The sequence below is a fragment of the Aquarana catesbeiana genome, linkage group LG04 (assembly GCF_042186555.1).
Source record: "Aquarana catesbeiana isolate 2022-GZ linkage group LG04, ASM4218655v1, whole genome shotgun sequence".
NCBI classification, from domain to species: Eukaryota; Metazoa; Chordata; class Amphibia; order Anura; family Ranidae; genus Aquarana; species Aquarana catesbeiana.
In genome coordinates, this window is record NC_133327.1 from 310,324,491 (window position 1) to 310,340,671 (window position 16,181).

Genomic DNA, 16,181 nt, shown 5'->3' on the forward strand with positions numbered 1-16,181 from the left:
ACTGTGTGTCTCTTGGGGAAGCTCGACTTCTGGTGCCCCCTGTGATGGTTTGCATAGGCTACTGCTGTGGAATTGTCCGACTGCACCCTGACTAGGTGACCTTGCAGAAGGGGGGTTCAATGTTGTAAAGTTAATCTGATGGCTCTACATTACAGAATGTTGATGGGAAGTCTTGTTGGCACCTCGGAGGACCTCAGTAAGTTGTAGACTCCCTCTCCCCCCCTTCCCTAGCCTGTGAAGCTGGAATCCATTGATCCATTGTCACCGCCATCAAGGTCATGTGAAGAAATTACTTTCCAGACTTCAGGGCAGAGGTAGAGCTCACCATGCCAGGGAGTTTTCTCTGGCTGGATAGATGCATAGGGCGATCCAGAGAGTGGGTCAGTTTGTTCCATCACATGAGGATAATGAGCTGAAGTGAAACTGGGCAAAGGGACCTGCCTTAAAAGGAGGCTACTGTTAGGCCTAGAACCCTCATACAGAAGCAAACTGAGGGGTACCTTATGGATCTGTGGGTGCAGATGGGGGCCCTTAAAGAAGCTTTTTTTCTGGAGGAAGGAAAATGATGGCTTTGGACTGTGTTCAAGATTTGACCCAGGTACCCCAGATCATGTGCGGGCTGGAGGGCGGGCTTTGGAAAGATGATTAAAGAAGATTTGAAGGAAAGACAGAAGCAGGTCTAAGAGAACAAACTTTAAGGATATGGCAACAATGGGAGGAGTTCAGAACCTCTGCAATATTATCTAAATATATATAGAGCAGTTTTACATGGCCCCCCTCCCCCCCCCCCCCTTTTTTTTGGAGTGTGTATGGTTTATGTGCATTGAGTTTGTTTGTTTTGTGTGAGTCTTGGTAAAATAATTTTAGGAGGTAGATAGTATTTTGAACTGTTATATTAATTGAAAATAGATACATGCATAGATGTATAACGTGATAGAGAAACTCTAAAGAGAAATAGAGGATAATAAAAGTTTAAGGCTATAGAAATGAAGATGAGTTTACTTGTATAATGGAAATTGCTGTATCTATAAGATATAAAAAAGTCATATATATGTTGTCTAAAATGAAAAATTTATAAAATAAAGATTATATAAAAAAAGAAGATTTGATGGAATCCTTTGGAAGTTAGCAGATAATGTGGCTGAGGCGTCCTTCAGCAGAAGATTGTCCAAGTATCCTGTGACATTAATGCCCTTGGTCCACAGCAGAGCAAGAAGTGGGGGCAAGCAACTTGTGATTACTTGAGGTGCAGAGGTGAGCCTAAATGGTGGTGTTACACATTGGAAGTGTTGGTTCCCTATAGCAAAAAGTGGAAAGCCTTGATCTGTGGGAAAGATTGGGATGTATAGATATTGTAAGCTTTTTTTTTTTTGTCTACTGATATTAGAAACCCCCCTTGTCTGAGAAAAGCAATGACAGATCTTGCTGATTCCACATCTAGTTTCAATGTGGAGCAGATACCTCCATTGTTTTTTTGGGAACTGTGACTAGGTTTGCAAAAAAAAAGAAGAAAAACCTTTCCCCTGAGAAACTGGTACAACCACTCCTTGTGACTAAAGTTGGCACAAGGTTTCCAGAAAATCTGCAGATTGTAGGGCAGGAAGAGAGGAAGGGGCAGTGATAGAAAATCTATTTTGTACTCCCTAAAATGGCAGATTGGGCCCAAAGGACTGGGACAAATGCCAATAGATGTCCCCCCATTCTGAGAAGTGTGGGCGCCCCCTCATTTTGAGGAGGGCTTCTGGGCAGGCTTAGTACTAAGCTTTTGTTTTGAAGTTGATGCCTGAGCTGAGCGAAATGACCCCTTTCACCGAGTATAGAGATAGTAGACTTCGGCATTTTCTTGTAAAGTATATACACCTTTCCCTCAATGACTTCATAGATGAATTTATTAAAGTATATCAACAGGCATGTGTGTAAGGTGCCTCTTACAAGAATATGCCCTACACATATGCTAGAGAGTTGGTGAAGTACATAGATGCCTGCTCCCATGTGGCCTGCAGGCTGTTGTGTTCCAGCACTCAACACTAAAAGGAAAACTATAAACTATACTGCGGATGTTATCTCCACCCAAAGTACAATTAAAATAACAGGCCTGTTAGAGAGAGCGGTGTGGAGAGAGAGCGGTGTGGGAACCTATGATCTGGTAAGTGATCACCAATGGGGTAGGGGAGGGGCATTAATTCTTACTGCCATGACCACCAATGCAGGGAGGGCTAACTTTCACTGCCATGACCATCAATATGGGGATGGGGGGGTTAGCTTTCAATGCCAATGACCATAACCCCCCCCCCCCCCCGCTTGTCAGTGGCAGTGAAAATTTTAGTGGTTGGAAAGGCTAAGGGATTTTATTTTCACCTTTATGTATTCTCTGCAGTGCCCCCAGCCCCCTTCCCTAAAACTTACATCTTATCTCAGTCCTGTATTGGTCCAGGGCCATGCCCAGCCTCCATTTTTTTCTCCCCTCTCCTTTGTCTCATAAGATTGGCTGGGCTGAGCACAGTGGGAGCCAATAGCTCGTGCTGCTGTCAGTCAAATCATGAGGGAGCAAGAAGGAAAGGGGAGGGGAGCGGGGGTTGAGCCACGCTGTGTGTTTGTCTATGGCTCTGAGCAAGTAAGTTTAACATGTTTGCTATTTCAGAAAAAAAACAGCATTTATAATCATTTTAATCCACCATCCCCCTCATTTGTTATCATGGCAGTGAAATGTAACCCACCTCCTCCCCTTCCCCCTGGACTGATGGTCACGGGGGGGTCAAATTTCATTGCCACTGGCCATTATTGTTGAAAAGGGGGGGGGGGGTATTGATAGCACTGACATTATTATTGCATCTACTGACACTTGGGGTTGTTATTGGATCCATGAACTTCAATTCTGGGGGTTATTATTGTGTTCACTGACACCAATGCTGTTCATGTACTTGCAATACACTGCAAAAAATGCAACAGGGCCAAAATTTTGGGGCACTGAGGTGCACTATAGTCCTTTCATTTTGTGCTTTATTCCTATTGTGTGGCCCTCTGGAAGTGTTAGAGGCAGGATTTTCAAGTTGCCCACCACCGCTCTAAAGCATCAAAACAATAAGGCTGAGGGCATCAGCTACTCTAAGAGTAGGGGGTCAACAAAGATAGGTTATATTAGTATTCTGCCAATCCAACAAGCTTTTTCCACCTACACACTAATGGAAAAAACTTGGAAGGTGGCTAAGCAGTTCCAGCAGGTTTCAGGCTTTAATATATACAGTCTCATATGGTGCAACAACTCCTATCCTGAATTAGCAAAACTTCAGCGCAGGTGTAGATGGCGGGAGTTTGGTGTGACCCACTTGCATCATAATTTTTGTGAACGGCTCTTTAACGCCATTATCTTAGCTGTAGACTAAGTTCTGCCTTCCACACTATTTTTACTACTTACATTTACAACATGCTGTAAAGGCGCAAGGTGGTAACACTATTTGGTGACAGTCTTCTAGTCCTGTATTTACTATAATGCAGAATACTGTTAATGTGAAGGGAATTATCTCTAAATACAGTTATACTATGCTATTGTTAACCTTTCTAGAAGATTACCCCTTAGAGTGGTGAGCCGATGGGAGACAGATATTGGGCCTTTTGAGGAGGATCAATGAGAAGAAGCTCTCCAAGCAGCCCTACCCTGCTTGCTTAATGTTATCCAGGCGCTTACACAATTATACGAGGGGCGTTAAGTCAAACCGGGACTTTTCATTTTACAGGTATCAAAAGGGATGCTAGCGTGCTGGTACTACACACAGTGTTAAGTGGCAAGTGTTTCTTATTACTGAGAGGCAGCGCACATGCCGCGGGCCAGTCTAGAGACCTTTAATCAAGATGGCAGACAACAGTGGTAATGCGTGCACGGAATAGCTTCCCCACAGACTCACCATCACTAAAAAAAATTTGAGCAATTGCGTCTGCAGGTAAAGTGATGGCAAGTGTTTTCTGGGACAAACTTGGCATTATTCATGTGGGTTTTCTAACCTGTGGTGTCATTATCAACAGTGAATATATTACTGTGGTGTTCTGAGTGATGTGCATACGCGTCTGTGGAAAAAAACAGTCTGGTTTGATCACTGTAAATATTTTTGTGTACTGCTTACTGGTGTTTCCATTATTGTACATTACTTGCTCTGGAAATTAACATTTTCTTTAATAAAATGTATTTTCTGATTTTTAAAAAAAGGAAGGTTCATGTTTTCCATTCATTTGCCTTGCACAGTTAGCATTAGTCTGGCAAATACACATGGCAGCATTTCCAAGCTGCAAGGGCAAAGGAAGCCTTTAAACAAAAAAGGCCACCTGCAAGGCAATATTATAATGTGCTAGCATGCACTGCATACTAGCAGATTATGAAATATTTACCTTTAGAATGAAATCCTCCAGTGGTGCGCTGTCACCGCTGACAGTGCTTCTATCTTCACCTAGTCTTCCTTCCAGGTTTGCGGCCTTTAGCTGTATGAATGGCTGGGGCCGCGATGATGTCACTCCTGTGCATGTGCGCTGGAGGCCTGGCCATGGCACGAAGCTCTGAAGGTATGACACCGGTATGCTGTCCCTTCAGACTGCCTGCGCCGGTGATGTCACCGGCTGCATCCTGTGTGTAAACAAAGCAAGATTAGGAGATATTCACTGTACTTACAGGCAGGGCATTGCTAGGTCTACAAAAGATCTGGGGCTAGAGCCTATAGCAGCGAAGTAAAGAGAGTCATACCCTTGGGCGGGCATACACCTGTATATAATATACGTGTGTGTATACATAGAACATTATATATTATTACATAAGGGGCCACAAAGCCCCACTCATTACATCGGGGTCAGTAGAGAGCTTGTCATGTCACCTACCACCAGATGCGGACTGTGTATACAGAGAGGCTGGGTATATACAAAGAGCCTGGGTATACAGAGAGGCTGAGTATACAGATAGGCTAGTGTATATACAGAGAGGCTGGGTATACAGAAGATAGGCTGAGTATATACAGAAAGGCTGGTATATACAGAGAGGCTGGGTATACAGAAGATAGGTTGGGTATACAGAGAGGCGGGTATATACAGAGAGGCTGGGTATATACAGAGAGGCTGATATATACAGAGGGGCTGGGTATACAGAAGATAGGCTGGGTATATACAGAGAGGCTGGTTATACAGAAGATAGGCTGGGTATATAGAGAGAGGCTGGGCATACAAAAGATAGGTTTGGCATGTACAGAGGGTCTGGGTATACAGAAGATAGGCTGGGTATATACAGAGAGGCTGGGTATATACAGAAAGGCTGGTATATACAGAGAGGCTGGGTATATACAGAGAGGCTGGGTATACAGAAGATAGGCTGGATATATAGAGAGAAGCTGGGCATACAAAAGATAGGTTTGGCATGTACAGAGAGTCTGGGTATACAGAAGATAGGCTGGGTATATACAAAGAGGCTGGTTATACAGAAGATAGGCTGGGTGTATACAGAAGATAGGCTGGGTATATACAGAGAGGCTGGTATATACAAATAGGCTGGGTATATACAGAGAGGCTGGTTATACAGAAGATAGGCTGGGTATATACAGAGAGGCTGGTTATACAGAAGATAGGCTGGGTATATACAGAGAGGCTGGGTATATACAGAGAGGCTGGGTATACAGAAGATATGCTGGGTATACAGAGTTTCCCTCCTCCCCCATGGTCTGCACTTACTAGCACAGGAGAGATTTGTGTGAGAATGTTCCTCCTAACTCTATGATATGGGTGGAGCAAGGGAGGAGACTCACTCTCACACTGATCTCTGGCTGTGTCACTGAAGCACGGAGTGCAGACTCAGTGAGAGTGCCGCGGTTGTGCGGAAAGCGCTGTGTCCGGTGTTTTGTCGAGAAAGTTCCCGCTATCGAGAAGTGCCCGGGACGAACGGCGCATGCGCCACACGGAACAGCACAACAGCTATTTTGACAATCAGCTGTTGAGACCGCGACTGCGCACAATAGCTGACAGAATACATTTTTCTGTCAGATTGTGCCCCGCGCTCCCGCGGCGAGTTCATGTCGGTGAGGGGCGGATTTCTACATGTTGTGGGTGGATTTATAAATGATGGGCAGTTGAGGGCGGAAATTTTAAAGATGGCCAGTGCTGCAAAACAAAACTTTTTATGCTAGTCTTTGATAAATACCACCGCCTCGCCGTCACAACAGCCGATCGTCAAATCAGCTGTTGTGCTGTTCTGTACGGCGCATGCGCCCTTCATCCCGGGCACGTCTCAATAGCACACCTGCAGCCTCAATAGCCACCCCTTAATGAAGCCTATGCCTACAGGTAAGCCCTTAATAGAATTACCTGTAAGTAGAAGTGCAAAATGGGACTTTAAAAGGGCTTCAAAATGTCTTATCAACAGAATCCTTAAGGCTAGGTTCACACTGCCGCACGGAGCGGATTGTAAAATCCTCTGCAGCATCCACTACAATATCTTCATCCTCCTTGTTTTTCTCTATTTTATCCTCAAAAAAGTTTGTAGGTTCCAATTCTGATTCTTGAACAGATTGGTAGGGGGAGAGAGGAAGTGTTGCATTTCTGTTCCCTGCAAACCACAGATTCTAGGAGTGCCAAAAGTTTTCAGACGTGGCAAAGAATATGCTTTTAACATAGGCTGCACGTTGTGCAACTGAGAGGGAGATAAGGTCAGGGGAGAGGGAGCAGTGTCATCATAGGACATTGCTCCAGGACAAGGAAACAACTACAAGTTTCATCCTGAGTGTTATGAATTTCCTGTAAGCCATCAAAAAAATGTGTGCTATTTGGCTCTTTTGTCTTTGCTCCCTTGAGCATGTGTTTGCCATTGCTTAAGTAAGGGGATTCAATAGGACTTTGCATGTCTGAAATGCAGAAACCGCTAAAACCAAGGCACTGACCGAGTTCCTGTGGCTGTCTCTCTGTAGCAAAAGGCAGCAGGAAGCAAACGTGCTGTGTGCATTTTTGGTAAATTTGACAGGCAGAAGTGCATCAGCTGAGAGGCGTGTGGCCACTATGTCATAATCCTCAGACCAGAGGGGAAAAAACGCCACATTTAAAACTGAATAGATATTGCGCTGAAAAATTTGCCACATTTACAACAGGTATTAACTTAATAAAGTGACTAATTCCCCATTCCTCTGTCTATGTATTTCAGGGTCTAAGAACCATAGAGATAGACCACAGGGCTGAACATGTACACGTGTTGCACAATGTGTCAATGTGAGCTTCTAATGCTGGATCCAGTGCTCAAAGCATACAGTATCTCACAAAAGTGAGTACACCCCTCACATTTTTGTAAATATTTTATTATATCTTTTCATGTGACAACACTAAAGAAATGACACTTTGCTACAATGTAAAGTAGTGAGTGTACAGCTTGTATAATGCATGTAACTTTTCTGTCCCCTCAAAATAACTCAACACACAGCCATTAATGTCTAATCTGCTGGCAACAAAAGTGAGTACACCCCTAAGTGAAAATGTCCAAATTGGGCCCAATTAGCCATTTTCCCTCCCCGATGTCATGTGACCCGTTAGTGTTACCATGTCTCAGGTGTGAATGGGGAGCAGGGGTGTTAAATTTGGGGTTATTACTCTCACTCTCTCATACTGGTCACTAGAAGTTCAACATGGCACCTCATGGCAAAGAACTCTCTGAGGATCTGAAAAAAATATGGCCTAGGCTATAAGAAGATTGCCAAGACCCTGAAACTGAGCTGCAGCACAGTGGCCAAGACCATACAGCGGTTTAACAGGACAGGTTCCACTCAGAACAGGCCTCGCCATGGTCAACCAAAGAAGTTGAGTGCATGTTCTCAGCATCATATCCAGAGGTTGTCTTTTGGAAATTGACATATGAGTGCTGCCAGCATTGCTGCAGAGGTTGAAGGGGTGGGGGGGTCAGCCTGTCATTTCTCAGACCATACGCCACACACTGCATCAAATCGGTCTGCGTGGCTGTAGTCCCAGAAAGAAGCCACTTCTAAAGATGATGCACAAAGCCCACAAACAGTTTGCTGAAGACAAGCAGACTAAGGACATGGATTACTGGAACCATGTCCTGTGGTCTGATGAGACCAAGATAAACTTATTTGGTTCAGATGGTGTCAAGCATGTGTGGCAGCAACCAGGTGAGGAGTACAAAGACATGTATGTCTTGCCTACAGTCAAGCATGGTGGTGGGAGTGTCATGGTCTGGAGCTGCATGAGTGCTGCCGACACTGGGGAGCTACAGTTCATTGAGGGAACCATAAATGCCAACATGTACTGCGACATACTGAAGCAGAGCATGGTCCTCTCCCTTCAGAGACTGGGCCACAGGGCAGTATTCCAACATAATGACCCCAAACACACCTCCAAGACGACAACCGCCTTGCTAAAGAAGTTGAGGGTAAAGGTGATGAACTGGCCAAGCATGTCTCCAGACCTAAACCCTATTGAGCATTTGTGGGGCATCCTCAAACGGAAGGTGGAAGAGCGCAAGGTCTCTAATATCCACCAGCTCCGTGATGTCGTCATGGAGTAGTGGAAGAGGACTCCAGTGGCAACCTGTAAAGCTCTGGTGAACTCCATGCCCAAGAGGGTTAAGGCAGTGCTAAAAAATAATGGTGGCCACACAAAATATTGACACTTTGGGCACCATTTTGGCATTTTCGCTTAGGGGTGTACTCACTTTTGTTGCCAGCAGTTTAGACATTAATGGCTGTGTGTTGAGTTATTTTGAGGGGACAGCAAATTTAGACTGTTATACAAGCTGTACACTCACTACTTTACATTGTAGCAAAGTGTCATTTCTTCAGTGTTTTCACATGACAAGATATATTAAAACATTTACAAAAATGTGAGGGGTGTACTCACTTTTGTGAGATACTGTACCTTTTCTCATTAGCAGTATATAGCAGTCTTGTGTCTTATATCAGTGTCTGGTTAAAGCTTGTTGCAGGAGTTTTCATTCTCCTCTGACTGTCTGACCCTGTCTGGACAGTGCTGATCAGTAATGTATATTTCAGGCTGACCCCACACAGTGGTCTCCAAGGTACAACACCAAGGTGTACTAAACCAGAAACTGATAACTAGCCTAAGGCAATAAGCAGTCCGATCTTGATAGAAGTGTCAGAAGTTAAAAGGAATGGTTAAAAAGAAAAAAACTTCTCCAAAGGAGAAAATGTCCATCACCTAAGGAGTGTAGCAAAAAACTTTTTTTGTTTCATGGAGTGGAGGGGTTATACGTGTTTGTATTAGGCATGGTCCTAGCAATTATTTTGCTAGTGTACGATCGCCTGAACGTAACCTGCCTACCTGCCTATAACCCTGGTCTGTGAATACAAGTCCTGTACTGCACCTTTATGATAGATACTATTCTATGTAGGGCTGAAACAACTAATCGATTAATCGGCAACTAATCGATTATGAAAATAATCGATTACTATTTTCATCATCGATTAATCGGCCAGTAACATAATGGGGTTAAAAAAAAACCTAAAATGAGCCCTTTATAGTACAAAAAGAGCAAATAATCGCTACTGTAAATATTACTTTCACAGTTCTACAGTAATAAAATGTACCCCTTACAGTAGTGATTATCTGCTTTTTTTGTACAATAAAGGGCTAATTTTATTTTTTTTTAACCCCATTATTTTACTAAACGTCTTAGACCTGGTTCACATCTATGTGTTTTTTGGTGCTTTTTGCAGAAACGCACTACAGTTCATTTACATTATTTCCTATGGGACACGTTCACATCTATGCTTTTTTCAGCCACTGCGTGTTTGGAAAGGGTCAGGGACTTTTTTTTTAACGCAAAACTGTGCTTTTTGGTTCAATATACTTCAATGGAGAAGCTGCAGAAAAGCACGTAATGCGTTTTTGCAACAATTTGTGTTTTTTAATCTGCCCAACAACAAATTGGCCAAAATAATGCAAAAACGCAAATTGCCGCAAAATCAATTTGACCTCACTAACAATTAGAAAATCGAAAATGAACGTTCTTAAAATTACACTTTTTTTTGAAGGAAGACATTGTTTGTTTGTTTTTTTTAATACAAAAATTTGATCTCTGAGTCTGATATTTACCAGATTTACTCTTTAATAGTATATACAGTATATCTCTTCTGTCTGTTATTCTCAGAGTGGATTAGAGATTTTGCTCCCTAACCATATAGTTGGTTATTTATATTTACAACTGCATAGAGATATATATATTTTTTTTAAACAAGAGCATGTTTATTGATTGTCAGAGAAAGAAAACAACAACCATATATATACGGAATACATTTGTTCCAATGGTACAAATAATCAAAGTACACTTGTGCGAGCAGAGGAAGAAAGAAAAAAAGAGTTTGTTAGGTACGGTTTCCATTACATCAGAGGGTCATACTTGTGTTAATGTCCTTGGGTACATTGCGCTAAGTATCATTATATTCTCCCCTTAGTTCTCCAACCATATCCAATTGTCATAATGGTATTTCAATTAACATTAAGGAATAAACAACGCATAGTAAGTATTGCTTACATCAGATAATCTCTCATTTATGCAGTTATTCAATACAGGTTTCACTGGAGTTGAGCCACCTATCCCAGATTCTGTTATACTTGGCCCGGGCACCCTCTGTGGCTATATAATACTTGCTTATACGGCAGTGTTTTGTTTACTTCACCAATCCAGGCTCGAAATGTGGGAGGATTAGCCCTCATCCAGTGTCTGGCAATCACTTTCCTGGCACAGAACAAGGTTTCGTAGAGGAAAATTGCCAAATACTTTTCAGTGTCAGCGTCTGGCAATATACCTAGTAGGCATGTTTTGGGATCAAGTTGTAGGGGTGAACCCATGTGATCGTGTAAAAATTTTATAACCTGTGTCCAGTAGTGCTGAATGCTTGGACATTCCCATATTAAATGAACAAATGAACATGGGTTAGCTGAGCACCCTGGGCAGTTTGGGTCCTGGTCACGTGAGAATTTGACCAGCCGTGAGGGGGTAAGGTAGGCTTTGTGGATAATATATAATTGAGTCAAACGGTCGGATAATGCCTCCTCCCAATCCGAGTCTTCTATTGGGCCTATGTCCTCTTCCCACCTATTTGTAGCTATATCTATAATTCTTGCTACTGATCACGCCCTTATGATGCTATAGAGGTTGGATATCAGTTTAGCTGGCTCTTCGCCTGTGATCACTTCAACCATTGGCAGCGTTTGTGTGTTAGGGAATCCATCTGTGAATTGGGCCCGTAGGGCATGTCTTAGTTGCATATAGTTAAACAGCATATGTGCGGGTAAATCAAACTCCTCTCTAAGTGATTGGGCATAGAGATATTTAAGAATAAATTGCCTTTTTTTAAAAAAAAACTTTACATATTAACTAAATTATACACCACACTTATTTTTTGATGTTATTAACCGATTAATCGAAACAATAACCGGCCAACTAATCGTTTATGAAAATAATCGTTAGTTGCAGCCCTAATTCTATGATGATATCACAGAAATGATCCTCTTATCTGAAATAATATATAATCAGGAATGCAGCTAAATGTCAGTAATGTGTCTGTGTTAAAGATGTCTAACATGCTATTTTAATACCATAGTCAAGGCTTTAATGATGATTAAAGCCCTGGTTCACATTGATGCGATTTGGCATGTGATTTGACGTGTCAAATCGGCGTTAATTGCTGGCAATGGCACCGTCCTATTTCTTCTTTCATTCCCACTGTCAGTGTGAACCAGGGCTTAAATACATTTGAGGACTTATCACATAGTATCTATGATAGGTAGACAACCAGCACAACTTTTTTTACAGGAATCAGCTCTGTTCTGTTATATTACAAGGTCTCTCATTTAGGCAAAGCAAATAAGTTAGCAATCACTGTGAAGAGTTACAACATAATACAAAAAAAGGAAGTACAGGTCTTTCCTCGTCACTTTTTTGCCTTACTGGAACTCACAAGCTGCTCTAGTGCCAACCTAGGTGCTTACACTGGCACTTTTAAAAGAGAAATGCTAATAATGCAACTACAGTTTCATCACCAACACTGCTGTTCTGAACACCTCCGATTCCTAGAAAAACTGTTCAATACTTGTATATACAGTTCCTTGAAAAAGTATTCATACCCTTTGAAATTTTCCACATTTTGTCATGTACAACCAAACACGTAAATGTATTTTATTGGGATTTTATGTGATAGACCAACACAAGGTGGCACATTATTGTGACGTCGAAGGAACATGATAAATGGATTTCAAAATGTTTTACAAATAAATATCTGAAAAGTGTGGCTTGCATTTATATTCAGTCCCCTTTACTCTGATACCCCTAACTAAAATCTAGTGGAACCAATTGCCTTCAGAAGACACCTAATTAGTAAAAAGAGTCCTCCTGTGAGTAATTTAATCTCAGTATAAATACAGCTGTTCTGTGAAGCCCTCAGAGGTTTGTTAAAGAGCCTTAGTGAACAAACAGCATCATGAAGGCCAAGGAGCACACCAGACAGGTCAGGGATAAAGTTGTGGAGAAGTTTAAAGCAGGGTTAGGTTATTAAAAAAATATCTATCCCAAGCTTTAAACATCTCACAGAGCACTGTTCAATCCATCATCCGAAAATGGCAAGAGTATGGCACAACCGTAAACCTACGCAAGGAGAGCATTAATCAGAAAAGCAGCTAAGAGGTCCATTGTAATTCTGGAGGAGCTGCAGAGATCCACAGCTCAGGTGGGAGAATCTGTCCTTAGGACAACTATTAGTCGTGCACTCCACAAATCTGGCCTTAATGGCAGAGTGGCAAGAAAAAAGCCATTGTTGAAAGAAACCCATAAGAAGTTCCTTTTGCAATTTGCGAGAAGCCATGTGAAATAAGGTACTCTGGTCAGATTAGAAATTTAAAAATTCCGGAAATTTTGAAGCTTGGAAAAAAAAAAAAACTTTTTTTCCCCTGTTTTTTGGGGAAAAAATTGAAATTTTCGGAAAAATTGAAAAAAAATGCTAAAAAAAAAAATTAGCACTTTTTTGTCTTTTTAAGATTGAAAGTCATTCTGTTACTTTAGGAACATAAAATATGACTATGGACAATTTGACTTGGCATAAAATTATCACAACTAGCATATTAAAAATATAGTGTAGCCAAACAATTATCACGAACAGAATTTACTTTTTTATAATATTTATTTGTAAGAAAGGGAGCAACAATCTCCTGAACTGCTTACTAGTTTATATTGAACAGCCAAAAAGCCTCCACAAAACAATTTTCAAAACCAAAAGTAACAATTTTTCATATTTCCTCTCCACAGTAATAAATAAAAATAAAAACCCCATTCTCATAAAAAGAATTGAAAATGGGGGAAGTGTTAAGAAGACAGTGGGACTAAGTTTCAATGGACATTTAATCAGAATCATTTTCTGAGCTGAAATTGTCAGTATCCATCTCTGCTTCTGCAGCTACTCTTTTTTGTCCATCATCACAATTAGGAACTTCTAAAAACTTAAGGTTTGACCGGACTGGTTCTTGTTACAATAGCAGCACAGCACCTCCTAAAGGAAGAAATGCATACTGTTCTTGCATTGGAGGGTTCAGTTTGTTACCTAGAACTTGCTTGTCCTCAGTGCACAGAAATTAGAATAATCTGATATCATTCATTTTTTTTAGAAATGATTTGGAAAATATTTGAAAATCCTGTCTTAAAATATTTTATTTATCATGTTAAAATAAAATATTCCACAATTTTTTTTTCCTTTTTTCAATTTTTCAAATTTTTTGGAAAAAAGCAAAAAAGCCTTCAGGAAAAAAAACTGTTTCCGTTTTTTTTACTGGGCCTTCACATCTCTAGGTCAGATGACACCAAAATGAAACTTTTTGGCCTAAAAGCAAAACGCTATGTTTGGCGAAAAACTAACACTGCACATCACCCTGAACACACCGTCCCCACTGTGAAACATGGTGGCAGCATCATATTATGGGGATGATTTTCTTTAGCTGGGACAGGGAAGCTGGTCAGAGCTGATGGGAAGATGGATGGAGCCAAATACAGAGCGATATTAGAAGAAAACCTGTTAGAGTCTGCAAAAGACCTGAGACTGGGGTGGAGGTTCACCTTCCAGCAGGACTATAACCCTAAACATGCAGCCAGAGCTACAATGGAATGGTTTAGATCAAAGCATATTCATGTGTTAGAATGGCCCAGTCGAAGTCCAGACCTAAATCCAATTGAGAATCTGTGGCAAGACTTCTGACAGAGCTTGAGCTATTTTGCAAAGAAAAATGGGCAAAAATTTCACTCTCTAGATGTGCAAAGTTGGTAGAGACATACCCAAAAAGACTTGCAGCTGTAATTGCAGCGAAAGGTGGTTCTACAAAGTGTTGACTCACTGGGGCTAAATACAAATGCATGCCACAATTTTCAGATATTTATTTGTAAACAAAAAAATGAAAACCATTCATCATTTTCTTCCACGTCACAATTATGTGCCACTTTGTGTTGGTCTATCACATAAAATCCCAATAAAATACATTTATGTTTTTGGCTGTAACACAACAAAATGTGGAAAATTTCAAGGGTTATGAATACTTTTTCAAAGCATTGTACAGAGCAAAATAGGCAATAAATCTAAAGAAAACCTGTACTGTCATCTTTCAAGTCTAATGGTCAGTTGCCTGCCTGGCACTTTTTTCGATCAGGCATAGGACTGAAACAAAAACATGTTTTTGCCCATCCACACAAGCGAGGTGGATGGAGGAATCCTTCCCACTGTTATAGGCAGACTCCTTCACTGTAATGCCTCGTACACACAATTGCACATTCCGACAACAAAATCCATGTTTTTTTTCGGAGGGATGTTAGCTCAAACACACGGTGTCACAAAGTTGGTCGGAAATTCCCAACGTCAAGAACGCTTTGACGTACAACACGTACCACGAGCCGAGAAAAATTAAGTTCAATAGCCAGTGTGGCTCTTCTGCTTGATTCCGAGCATGCGTGGCACTTTGTGCTTCGGGATTATGTACACACGATCGGAATTTACACAAACGGATTTTGCTGTCGGAAAATTTGAGAACCAGACAAAATTCCGATGGAAAATGTCTGGAGCCTACACACGGTCGGAATTTCCGCGAAAAGACTCCCATCGAACATTTTCCATCGGAAAATCCGACTGTGTGTACCAGGCATTAGAATGCCCTGATTAGCACTGCAGTCTCTGATCAATTGAAAAAAATGCCAATGTTCCCATTCGATAAAAGTCGATCAGGATTGGCCATAGATAGATCAAAATTTAGCCAGTCCCTCCTGAACTGGCCAAATTTCAATCCAGCTGTGGCCAACTTAAGTTTATTCACTGTGCCAGAACAATCTACTTAAACTGGCACTTTTAAAAGTGTCAGTGAAGGCAGATTGAGATAAGTACGTTTGATCTAGATTCTTGTTCTTGGTCTATGACAATACATCATGTCAAAGATATGTCAGTAGATATGTCAAAACAAGGTACCCCACCCAAAAGGTGTCAAATGTGGCAGAAAAGAGGGGGGAGGAAGCAAACAAGCATAGCTTCCCATTTTGGGTGGAGCTCCGCTTTAAGTCCTAAAGTTGTGTTTCTTTAGTTTTCCTGTTTTGTATGTGTACCTAGATATCTACTGCACTAACCTGCAACATTTGTTTCCTTCAGCTTCACAACAAGTTTTGGAGCTCCCATGGTTTGTCATGATTTCCTTTTCAATGTGTGAAAATGAAATTCTCCACGTATCTGCAAAAAATACAATAAAAGGTGCATCATGGAGAGCTGAATGGCTTTATAGGCGACTTAAGTGGCTTTTCCTGCATCTGCACTTTCCGGAAGCACATGGTATTTTATCACTGAATTTTACTTGTAAACATTTAAAATGCCCACAGCCTGACCACAGGGTCACTATCCAGTATACCTATTATGAAAGAATTAAGAAGGCTCCCATTGTTGTCATGGGAGTTTTAGTTACTTGGCTATTATGCTAAAGCTTTGACTTCAATGCTTTTCAAATCCTTCAATCAAAATTAATATAGAGATAAGGAATTTTGACACTTATTTACAGAATATTTGTTCTAGTTTGTGATTCAAAAGTATTAAAACCTGACACAGCCAGGCACCTAACATTTTCAGAAGCAAATGCAGAACGGCAGCATTTGTACTTATCTCATGGCATGATAGTAATTAAAATAT

At 41.3% G+C, this 16,181-nt stretch overlaps 1 protein-coding gene across 2 annotated transcripts in view; it reads right to left on the minus strand.

The window, feature by feature from the left end:
* LOC141140039 (cyclic GMP-AMP synthase-like) overlaps window positions 1–16,181 on the minus strand; it is an 89,485-nt gene that overhangs the window by 5,422 nt on the left and 67,882 nt on the right. Inside the window, exons 4-5 of one of the 2 annotated variants that reach the window (XR_012243886.1) lie at window positions 15,632–15,731; window positions 4,381–4,612 (exon numbers count right to left, since the gene is read on the minus strand). Coding sequence is in view for 1 of the 2 variants with exons in the window: in XM_073626801.1 (XP_073482902.1) it covers window positions 15,632–15,731 (100 nt within the window). In the remaining variant the exon portion in view is untranslated. The remainder of the gene's footprint in view (window positions 1–4,380; window positions 4,613–15,631; window positions 15,732–16,181) is intronic. The other variant, XM_073626801.1, reaches the window with a different exon arrangement.